The 12,224-nt window shown below is 41.4% G+C and overlaps 1 protein-coding gene across 1 annotated transcript in view; it reads left to right on the top strand.

Moving 5' to 3' along the window:
- Ankfn1 (ankyrin repeat and fibronectin type III domain containing 1) overlaps positions 1 to 12,224 on the top strand; it is a 135,542-nt gene that overhangs the window by 115,497 nt on the left and 7,821 nt on the right. Inside the window, exon 16 of the mRNA XM_057775958.1 lies at positions 3,247 to 3,460. Coding sequence (XP_057631941.1) covers positions 3,247 to 3,460 — 214 coding nt within the window. The remainder of the gene's footprint in view (positions 1 to 3,246; positions 3,461 to 12,224) is intronic.

The raw sequence follows: 12,224 nt of genomic DNA, 5'->3' as shown, positions 1-12,224 counted from the left end.
CATCTACCTGGATCCACAGCCTTTGGCATGCTACCCTTGATATGAGCAACCTCACAGACAACTCAGTGTCCCAGCTCTCCTTACCTGTGCCAACTGCTTAGACCCCCACCCCAAACTTGACAGCAAGCTGCAGCCACTCACCCGTTGATGTTCACAGCGCAGCCCACCCCACACCAGAACCAGAACCTGCAGAGGCCGCTGCCAGTTCCATCTACATCTAAGACAGTGTTATTACACAAACCAAACATTATAAAGAGCGGAGGAGTCTGTGTAAATACAGCTAGGAAAAGAAGCCAAGGAGTGTGGCCAAAACGGGAAGGCCTGGGCTAGGGGAGGCACAGAAAACTCACAGATAAGGTATACAGGCTTTATAGACAGTACATGCAGTAGAAATGGCAAAGTGTGGGAAGGAAAATGAGAGAGAGAAGAGAGAAGAGAGAAGAGAAGAGAGAGAGAGAGAGAGAGAGAGAGAGAGAGAAGGAAAGTCAAAGCATGAAGACCTAAGGCTTAGCATACTTTGAGCTGTTAAAGCCAAAAGGGCAATTAGGCCATAATTTATATACTGTAATGCTTCAAATGCGCCTAAGCCGTAATAGAAACACAGCTCATTAAATATAGCCAATCCATCATCCCCTCGAGCACCTTGTGGCTGCGCTGTGAGAAAGTCAATCACCTTTACATTTTAATAAAAATATTATCTTGCCTGGGCACAGAGCAAGGGTATAATTTATAGGATGAAAACTGCAGTTTGTAAAGAGCAGGGTGAGAAATGGATGCAGAACCTTTAATCAACAGACGCGGGCGGTTCACAGCCGCCCGTTTGAAAAGCATGTCAGCAAGTCTTCAGAAGCTGAATTTGGACCTTAAAATCAGGGGGATTATGTTGTCAGTTGCTTTTAGATCAACAGTAGAAGGGTGAAATAAGTGGAAATTGGGCTTCTTTGGGGGCTACTTAGCGAGGTTTCATTAAACTCAAGCCGCAGGCCTCCCTGAACCAAGGGCAGGGTTAGTTTTCTCCAGTTCGGCCCTCTCCACCTCACTCCCGAGAAGAACTAAGCGAGCACCGCTTCATTTTGCTCTATCCATGTTTAGCATAGAGTGAAATGCCTTTATCTAAGAAGAGCAAGCAGCTTGCCATGAAAAACTCACACCAGTTTACAAGTTACCACCAAGTGGCTAGCTTAAAGTGACAATGCTCTCTTCTAGGCGTTGGAGAGCCGAAGTTCGAAATTCCCGTGGGTAGAACTGCACTCCTCAGGGACTCCGGGGAAGAGTCCACTCCTTGCCTCCCCCAGATTTGGGTGGGGGGGATGCACATTCCTTAACTCTCATCCATCTCCACTTTTGTGGCTGCCTCTTCCCTTCTGCCAATTCTTCCTTTGCCTCACTCTTGCAAGCAAGTCCTTATGAGGACATTTGTTGCGGAACTTGGGGCTCCCACAGACGATCCAGGGCAAACCCCCCTCCACAATCCTTAACAACCTCAGCTTTGCCACAGGAGGCAATACTCCCTTTTGTATCATATACGGTAATAATCACAGGTGCCAAGGAGTAGGAGTTGGGGAATCTTTTAGGAATTTACGTTCAGCCCACTGAAATACTCATGATTGGCATCATACAACTGAAAACGTTATACTATTGATTTGCAGAGTACACTTACCCATATGCTCTGAATCCTTCCAATGACCCAAGAGTAGGGCTGTGTAACCACCCCATCCCTTCGTTCACTCTGCTAGCATCTCCTGAGCATCTACTTGAAGAAAAATACAAAAACACAGTTCCTGTCCTTGACAGGCACTCTAAAAAAGTTATCCACAATCATGTGGTTCCTCTGAAATATCTTTGAGACCACTGTACACTGAATACGAATGGCCAATAAAAGCCAGCTGAGAAAGTAACTGTTTCATCAGGAAAATCCATGTGCATCCCACTTGGGAGTCCCAACTTGGCTCTACCTCATGAACTTCCCAGTTTCCTCTCATCTCTCCCCTTACTATGACTTAGCGCCCCCGCCTGGACCTGGCTGCTGTGGTACTTCCTGCCCAGCAAGGGAGTGAACAAACCCTGGGCCTCCATCTCGTGCTTTCAAGGCCAGCCCCGCATAGTCTGCTAAGGCCAATCCAAGGGCAGCAGGGAACTAGAAGGCAAGGGGAAACGACCCCCAACCACACAGTTTTGCTCACTCGCTCATGTTAGCCTGCACTCTCAGTGAACACGACAGTGAGTGCCAGAGCTCCAAAATCTATTCTGTGGTAGGCTTGTTGATACTTTAAGTATATGGTTAAATGTAAAGACCTAAGAAGAAATTTTGAAAATAAACACTGAGTGACACCTAATCTTTAAAACCTCTGCAGTAAGGGACACTTAATATGCCATTATTCTTACAATGAACACCTTCTACCTAAAGGTATTGGCACCAGCTTTCTGAGTGTTCTCCAAAAAGAATGCTAAAGTGTTAGAGTTGGGCATTACCTTAGCCTTTGCATGGTTAAATGTCCTCAATTTGCAACTGGGAAATGAACATGAACAGATCAACACTTTGCCAAGGTACCCAGTGAAATCAATCAGATGTAAAGCCAACTACAAGCTTCAGGTTCCCAAGAACCTGTGTTGTCTGTGGTCCCTTATTGGGATGCGGGACAGCCAGGAAGCTCATGGCCAGTGATCTGAAGAACACCTGTCACCTACAGTGAAAGACAAAAATAAGTGACTTTTAAACCACTAGCAACTACTATTGTATTTTATAATGAAAATGTCACTAAAACCACTACAGTAACCCTGAAATCAAAGTGATGCTGATCTAAAATGTGCTAGCATGAGAGTGTTTACATTTTTTAACAAGAGCTTTTGAAAACTGCATTAGACTTTGGAAGTATTCGCTTTATATATACAAAGGTAGTAAGTTTAATATAGAGCGTTACATCTTTCCCAGAACACAGGTACAAGCATTCTGAAGTTCGTAGATCATTGGCATCACATCACCTCTCTGATACTATATGTTTCATTACACGGGGAGAGAAAATAGTGCTTTATGTGTGTGAGCAAAGTACTCTACAGTGTTATAGATACTCTCAGACCCCCATCCTACTCAGTCATCACAACAGCCTCTTGGGTATTCATCTGTAGTTTACAAAGCGAGTAAGGCTCAAACCAATGCCGTAGAAACCAACAGTATGGAAAATAGTTCATCTTAGACTCTCTCAAAAATGTATTTCTTTTAACGCCTTTCACCATTTTATTCCAAAGCAAACAGATGAAGTCTGGCGTGAAATGAGGTGGATCATGGATGCTCTACAGTACGCAAGATACAAGCAACCCGTCTTTGGCTTGCCCATCACTAAGCTGATAGACCCCTCCCACGAGCAGAATCTAAAGAAGATCAGTTCTACATCATCACATATAGACTGTCTTCCATCCACATCCCCATCCCCAGAGACGCACAGAAGAAAGGCCATGAGCGGTAAGATCTAAAGCCCTTTGGCTTGGCTGCCAGATTCTCAGCCCTGTCTTCACTGATGATGCTCGTTGTGGGGATGCCTTGGCTCTAGCAAGTGGTAAAGATGTTGTTCAGGGGGAACAGAAAGCATAAAGGAAACAAAAGCTGAACCATAGATGGGTAAGGGACTAGGACAATAACACGAGATTGCTTTAGTTTGGGGTAGGGAATATCAGATCAGTGCTGGTCCACACACCCAAGATATGGAAGGGCACAGAGCAAGAATGGAAGTCCAGAAATTTCGAAAGGGAACTGCTGCAGTTTCAGGTAAGGACATCAGCCCAGCCTCTGGTTCCATCTGAGGCAAGAGTTGAGGGTACACCCACACACACACATCATGTTCTTGAGTGGAAAGGGAGGAAGAGAAAAATCTTGGATAAACTAACTAGAATCCTGAAACTAAAGTCAAGTCAGATAGTCATGGGCATGGTGGTCTAAGAAACAAGCTGAAACAAATGCCACACAGTGCTCCTTAGGAATTAATAATGTGATTATGTGGCAAATACTATTAGCATATACCGTATTGGGATAACACAGATTTCTACAAAGTATCTTTGTGCTTATAGGCAGACTAAAAGGACATAAATATAAGCAATACTATATAATCCTCTTCCTTGGAGCAGGTTAAATCTAGTGTCATTTTTCTAGTCAATAAAAACAGTCACCGTCCAAAGTGCCATTATTAATTCTACATCTTAAAAACATTTCAATATTATAATCTCCATAATACTACTTTTAGTGAACAATTCTGGTTTATAGGCTTGTCCCATAGGGGGCAGCATGGTGCAGCAGAAAGAGCCTGGGCTTAGAAACCAAAGCCCTGTATTCAAATTCCAATTTTGTTTTACGAGCTGCATGTGCTTGAACAGATTAGTACATCTCAGTGTTAGTTTCCATATATGTGAAATTAGAATAGTGATGCCCCCTCCTTACAGAATCATTTGTGAGAGAAACAAACTATCGCAGACACATGAAACAGAATAGGAAATATAAATATCATATCTAACGTCATCGTCTTAACATCAAACCACTAACAGGGATATGTGCCTTTCCTACAAGCAGGTCTGCATTGCCCCTGTTTTTAAAATCTCAATCTCTAAAAGTCAAAACCTGGCAAGTGGTAAACTTGAGAAGCAGCTAACTTTTATTACCAAAGAAGTCTATGATTTACCAACTAATTCAGCAAAATAATTACTTCAATAGTTTCTAGGCTGTGTTTTTTTGTGTGTTTGTTTGTTTACTAATTTGCCCTGGCCTTAGGGATACAAATCAACTAGCATCTCTGCCAGAAGCTGGGCTAATGGGAGGTTTAGAGACGCTGACATGAAACAGCACTGTAACTGCCTTTGGGGTACAAAAGAGATTAGTGCCATTAACCCACACAACCAAAGGCGGAGGTGACAGAAGCCAGTTCTGAGCAAGCAAATGAGTAGAAGAGGAAAGAGAGCTTCGTGCGCAAAAGAAGCTGACTACCCTGTGTTGTACATTATCACTGCAGCCGGCCTTGCTGATGGTCAGGAATTCCAACTGCTTGTTCTTTTTATCCATTTGAAAAAAAAAAAAAATAGACACCGTTGCCTACCATGTGGCAGACACTGTTTTGAGGAACCAGAAGATAATGAAAAGGCAATGTCTCTACTCCTATATAACTCAGTCTAGAAGGAATGGCAAGGAAAATATAGAGAAATGAATAGCAGACCCCTAAACCTTCGATGCAGAACACACAATATTAACTGATGAGGCCACACAGGGGGGTGGTGAATTCTAGGGTGAACGGCAGAAACGCACTCGAGAAGGTGTCATCTTAACTCACCACAGGACGTGACAAAACTCTGGAGTTAGAGGTTTCTAAACAGCGCTAAGGTAGGTTGGAAGAAAAGCCAAGCACCTGGGCCACGGGAAGTGAGAGGGAGGATAGGAAGGGACGGGGAGCAACAGCACGCGGGGTCCTGTGGGTCTTGCTATCAAGGCTGGATTTTCTCCTACTTGTGACACCAGAAGGGCCACCAGAAACCATAAGCAAGGATCAATACGATCTGAGCTACCCTTAAAATTAAATCTCACTATTGTGTAAAGAAAATGAACAGGGAAAGTATGAAAAGCACGGAGATTGGGAATCTAATAAACAAAGAAGAAACTGAATTTTCTGGATTGGACGTTTCAGGGTTTCACAATGCTATTTACAAAAAAAAAAAGGAAAGAGAAAGAGATAAGAGGGAAAATAAGCTTGACTAGTTGGACATATTAAATACAAATTGCTTTGAATATTTCCACAAAAAATATTCAGGGAAAAAAAGTACAACGTAAAGATGTACAATATCTGCCACTCAGAAAAGATCACTGGGCTAATAATACTAACACAGATTTAAGATACTGATAACACATAGATTATGTCTGAAGTGATAAATATACATGAGATTCCCTAGAGAGTGTATGTAAAACAGGAAAAGAAACATGGCGGAAGGTACCCTACGATGTGGATCAGCAAGACATCTTAGATTAAGAAGGAACAACCAGACACACCACACACACACACACACACACACCAAAAAAACACCAAACAAAACAAAAAACAAAAAAACAGTGTCACCAGAAAAAGAAAAGCATGTCAAATGATGGAGCAAAGCTAAATAAAACAACTGTACTGGTTTGCTTTTTTCAGCAAGAAAGTCATCAGTAACCTTGATGAGAACAGTTTGTGGAGGAAAAGAGAGAGAAGTTGAACATCAGTAGATCAGGGATAAACGGGAGGTGACGAAGAAGGACACACTCTAAAGTCTTGGCCGTGAAAGAGAAGACAAAAAGGCAGCAAATAGCTAGAGAAGTGTAAGGTTGAAAGCCACTTTCGAGGCAAGAAAGGCATGCTCTCCAACCTTCCACTGTTTACATAATCCTACAAACAGCCTTCCCTACTATTTCCACCTTCGCAGCTCATCTGCTCTCTCTGTTCACAGAATTTCCCCAGTGTTTAATCTTCTCTTAAGCCACAGGGTCCCAAGTGGGCTCCTCCTAGACTGCATGAGGGTGGCCTCCTCTATGCCCTAGAAATGCCAGGCTCTCACACTGGCCGAAGGATGGGTTACACACACTCTCCCTGCTGGGAGGAGCTGCCCAATGGCATTCGGATTTTATTATTAACTTAAAATGTGAGTGATCATCATTCTGTTTCTTAAAATATAATTCTCTCTTGGGCCCATTTATTTCTCTGAAGCCAAAATTCCTTGGGCTGTGAAACACAAAGACATGGAAAGCAGAAAATGACAAATAGACCCTCAGGACAGGAACTCACTGCTGAGCCTGGGGAAGAAACGGCACCCCGTCTCTCACAAAGGCAGAAGCACTTGAGTGCAGTGGGATCTGTCCCTGTAAACCCTGTCCTCTCCATAAGTGTAACCACTTTGAGTTGTTTGGAAATCACTTGTGAATGGGGAAAAAATCCAATTTAGACAAACATCCCCCGCACTGGGCTACTCCCAGAGCTAAGTTCACAGCACAGTTCCTTTCTACGTGGGTAGAGCTTACTCAACTTCTAAGGCGGCTGCTGGAAATATAGAGCCGATCACAAATTTTACTCCTGGTGCCAGCCCAAGATTCTGTCCTAGAGCTGTTGAGTATGTGGGATGTGTTTGTGCAAATCTGTTTAGCATGAGAAGAGGGAATAGAACTCTAATTTCCCAATTCTCTGCGGTTTTTTGAAACAGAAAGAACTTCTCTGAGTCAATTAAAGTTAAGCATCTCCCAAGGACCCAAGGGGGAAAGCTGGCTCCCAGAAAAGGCAGTCCAAGGCAGGGGGTAGGGAGATTTGCTCCGTCAGATGGGCATTTGTCTCCCCTCCTTTCCGAAGGCACAGCGTCTCAGGAAGCAACATCCCGTTCCCTCTCAACACTGATGCTTTTCCTGGTGACCCATGGGTGAGGCAAGAGGGAAGGCCTGGTGTTTTCTTCAGATGTGTTTGAAGAGCATCCCAATCTTCCAATTATAGAACTTCCTGACAACCTTTCCCAAAAAGAGGTCAGGAACAATAAGGCATCTACCAAATAGTCCAGAAATTCAATAGGAATCTTGAGGTACTATTTCTCTTGGGAAATCAAAAAATGAACTAAACTACCTAAGGCTTGATGCATCAATACATATTTTTCACTTAAAATTATTTTAAGTTTTATTAAACACATGGAAATAGATCCAGTAAGGCATATATGCTTATATATGAATCATGATATATTACAAGTAGATACAGATTTTAGGGAAATATGATCTAATGTTCCTTTATTTCTGCATTGCCATTAACACCACTACCTCCCACCTTTAAAAAAAAGCAATAACTTTATTTAGCTGTTTTTTCCAGAAGTGTCATCTCCCCCATAACACTCTCAAGACCCACAGCAGCTTCACTGTGCTGTTGTTGGCCTGACCCAGAGAGACCAGGAGTTGCAACACCCATCACAATGGCAAGAAAACCAAGCTTCCTAAGCCAGCACTAATAGTATAGGCAGACTTTCATCCAGCAGCTCCAGGTCAAGCAGAGAGAAAGCACAGCTTCTACCAGTGCTGGCCTGCCTACTGCCCTCCGAGGGAAAGTGGGGAGCACCACCAGCTTGGCTAATTCAAGCTGGGCAAAGTGCCTACCATGAATAATGGAGCATATGGCTGGGATCTAGGGAGGGAAGCTGCGCTCGGCATTCTTTTCCAAGAAGGAAGGAAGTTGCAGTGGCCTAAGTCCTTGGAAACTCTCCTGGGTGCCCTGGACGCATCCTGAAGATTCTCCCAGCCTATCCTGGGAGGGGTGGGTATACCACCCCAAGCAAGAAGTTCCACTAAGTCTTCTAGTAAATAACCCAACTGTTATGCCAGTCAAATATTAAGATCCAATCCTACTAGAATGGCATTTCCTAAGGGCAGGTTCGTGAACCAACAGGATACTTAACACTCCATTCTCTGGTTCTCTACACCTCCTTCCTGGGCTACTACAATTACTAACTAAATCTTCTCTTCACTTACCTCCTTACCTCCCATGCTGTAGAAGCCACACAGTAAGTTAGATCATTTGCTAATGTGCTATTTAATAGTTAGGTAATACAGTGCCAAGCACCATGCAGAAAAGCACTCCTGATCGCCAGAAGGATTCTCATAGGCAAATCTTGAAGTGTATTTTAATACTCATGTACAATCTTAATTAATATTCTAATACCTCAATAATATTGATATTTTCTGTCTATATAGCACTTTAAATATGTTTAACACATCTTTTTAATCTATGTAACACCTGTGGAAGATAAGCAGCCTAACAACCTCCATGCTACAGACAAGGTTCAAACAAGCTAAGTAATTTGCTCAAAATTACATACGCAGTAAGAAACAAAGCAAGCCTCCAGCCAAAGTTTGTCTCTTCTTTGTCGATTGTTCTTTCTGCCATATGTGGGTAGAGTCGTGGTTCAGGTATCGCCAAAGATAAAGAAATGGTGTGAGTGGTTGTCTTCATGAAGTCTTAAGGCAGACCCGATAAATTAGGTCTTTTCAGGATGCTTTCAAAAGGAGCTGCTTTTCTGAAACAATCAGTCTCCCTCAATCTCACTGCTCTTTCTGCCCCTAGATTTCAATATGCATCCCAGTTTCACTCCAACTCAATGTACTTCCCATGCAAGAGGCTAATGTAAGGATGGCTAAGACGCAGTCTACTGCAGTGGCTCTCAACCTTCCTAATGCTGCAGCCCTTTAATACAGTTCCTCATGTTGTGGGGACCCCCAACCATAAAATTATTTTCTTGCTACTCCATAACTGTAATGTTGCTACTATTATGAATTGTACTGTAAATTTCTGATAGGAAGAGTATCTGGGGCAGGGGGTTGTGACCCACAGGTTGAGAACCACCTGTCTAACGAGAAGAGCTTCATGTTCTGGTCAATGTGGTGTTCAGATGAGATGGCATGGGAAATATAGAAGACTCTACATATCCTTCTGCTTACATTGCACTTAGGTGGTTTCTTTACTTACCGAAGTAAAAATTACTGAGCAGAGATAAATCTTACATATATAACTAACAATCTTAAGATAAGATCATTCTGAATGATCTGGTCCCTTAACCCATAACAAGAGTCCTCATAAGAAAAGAAGACATGAACATTGAGGAAAGGCTATGAGACAATAAAAGCATAAAGAATGTTACCAGAAGCCAAAGAAGCAAGAAATCATCCTTCTCCCTTTCAGATCCATCAGACAGAATGTGGTCCTGCTAACACCCTGAGTTTGAACTTGGGCTTCTAGAGCTATGAGAGATACATCCTGATTCTCTAAAGTCATCTAGTGCTGCAATTGCTATAGCAGCGATAGGAAAACCAACACAAGACTCCATTGCCAGGAACTTAACTAATACAATTCTGGATCAGTAACTTAGATGATGACCAGATCCCTGATATCAGGATACCTCCAAAGAAACCCATGAAAATTCTTAAGTGGAAAGCAGTCTCTGGGGAAGCATGAATCTGTATTTGGGTACCTATTCTGTCATTGATCAGACATATAAGTTGTAAAACTTAATAATCTTAAGCTTCAGTATTTTCTTTGGCAAGATGAGAAAAACAAGCATTATTAAAGTTTTTATGTGACAAGGCATTATAGATGACTCACAGTAAAAACAAAGTAAATACCAGATAGTGTTATTACTAATAGGATATAAACAAATGTATCAAGACAGCTTCACTAACCATAGAGGAAGGGAGGGAAATTCAACTAAAGTCAACTACTAATTCTCAGCATGGATCTTATTTTAAACCCAGTTTCATGTAGTAATAAGACTGTTAGTTTATTCCCAGCAGCTCAGACCAGAAATAATCACACAGAAACTATAGTAATTACATCCCTGCTTGGCCAATTACTTAAGTATATTGCTAGCTAGCTCTTAAATGTAGAATTAACCCATCTCCATTATTTTATATTTTGCTACAATATCGTAGCCTGTCTCCGATGGCTCCATGGCTTCTCTCTGACTCTGCCTCCTTTCTCCCAGCATTCAGTTTAGTTTTCCCTGCCTATCTAAGATCTGCCCTATCAACAGGCCAAGGCAGTCTCTTTATTAACCAATAGTATTCACAGCAGATAGAGGGGAATCCCACATCACCTCCCCTTTTTTGTTTAAATGAAAAGGAAGGTTTTAGCTTTAACATAGTAAAACTACATATAACAAAACAGGTATCAAGCAAGAATTACAGTTACAACATTTATATCTACTTTATCTTTTATCATAACTAAGGAAAACTATAATCATAACTATTCTTCAACTCCATCAAAGACTCCAGAAGGATATAATATTACCTAAGGAAACAGGAAGCACATTGTAAGCCACTTCCAAAACTCTAGAATTGACAGAGACATCTCACTGCCTGGATAGCCACCCAAAGTTCTTCTGTACCATTGGAACATCCATTGTCAGCCTACAGGCCCATAGTATCTGGCAGACTTTTCCATAAAGCAGGAAATTTCCAAGACAGGTCCACTTATATTGGCAGTTTTTCAGCCACTTTCTTCTGCAGAATAACTGGCAGACTCTTCCATGATGCAGGAACCCTGAAGGACCATTTAACCTTTAGGTAAGTTCGGCAGTCATTTCTCTGCAGGTCCTGCATGTCCAGTTCATCAATCTAGGCAAGAGCAATTTCTTTCCCAAATGTCTAGTAAACTCTATAAGGAGCCTCTTCAGTGCCTATCTTCCTCTTGAAGCAGATTGGTATGGCCAGGAGCAGGTGTCTCACTGTCCTGGAAAGTCCTAAGTTCTTAAACATCTTAAATGCCATATTCTAAATGTCTCTGAAGGATTTGAAGAATAACTAACTGAAATATATATATCTATAGATCTAGAAAACCTAACTAACATGACTACAAGCTTGAGTATTATAGCTGATTATCTATTATCCCATTTTTCTTAATTATACATTACATTTTTAAATGAGATGCATAAACACAATACCTTAATCAAGAACAGAAATATACATATAACAAAATTGACCTTAAATTTATATCAATAAACCAAGATCCATACCAATGCAAATATCTATAGCATATCCCCCTTTAAATGTAAATAAGTATTTATAAACAATATTTGGGAATTTGGGCATAGTTCTCTAGACTACTTCCTGCTGATTGGGGGTGCTGTTAATCAGATCTTTCATGATGTATCTCATGTGTTAGGGTCATCTCAGTCAGAAGTTGGACAAAGAAATTTGGGGGGGTGTTCACTGCAACATTTCAGGGGGGTCTTGGTTCATCAAACCATATTAGTCTAGAAGCAATCCACAGGTTCTCATCCTCTGTGAAAACAAAAGAACAACCTCTTTTTCAAAGCAATGTATTCTTAGATCCATATTTTGAAATCAATATAACTTTAATAAGTGTGTGTGTGTGTGTGTGTTGGTTTAGCTTAGCAGTCCATACAATGAAATGTCCCTTTGTACTTAGCTCCTTCACAGTCAAAAAATTCAAAGAAAACACAATAATATACATAATCCAGACTCTCTGTGAATTTTCCATCTCTTCATGGCTTATTTATTTTTATCTTTATTCCTATAATCTATGACTGTACTGTCTCTTTAAAGACTTTGTTTTATTTTTTAATTATTTACTTCTTTTCCAACTCTCTATACTCTTTTTCTTCTCTCTCCCAAGGCTACATACATTTATCCAACACTGTGACCAATTTAGAGATCTTTTCCATCTGAATTTGTCTTTATTGCATAT

Source organism: Chionomys nivalis, chromosome 7, assembly GCF_950005125.1.
Source record: "Chionomys nivalis chromosome 7, mChiNiv1.1, whole genome shotgun sequence".
Lineage (NCBI taxonomy): Eukaryota > Metazoa > Chordata > Mammalia > Rodentia > Cricetidae > Chionomys > Chionomys nivalis.
This window is presented reverse-complemented; position numbering and strand designations above follow the sequence as displayed.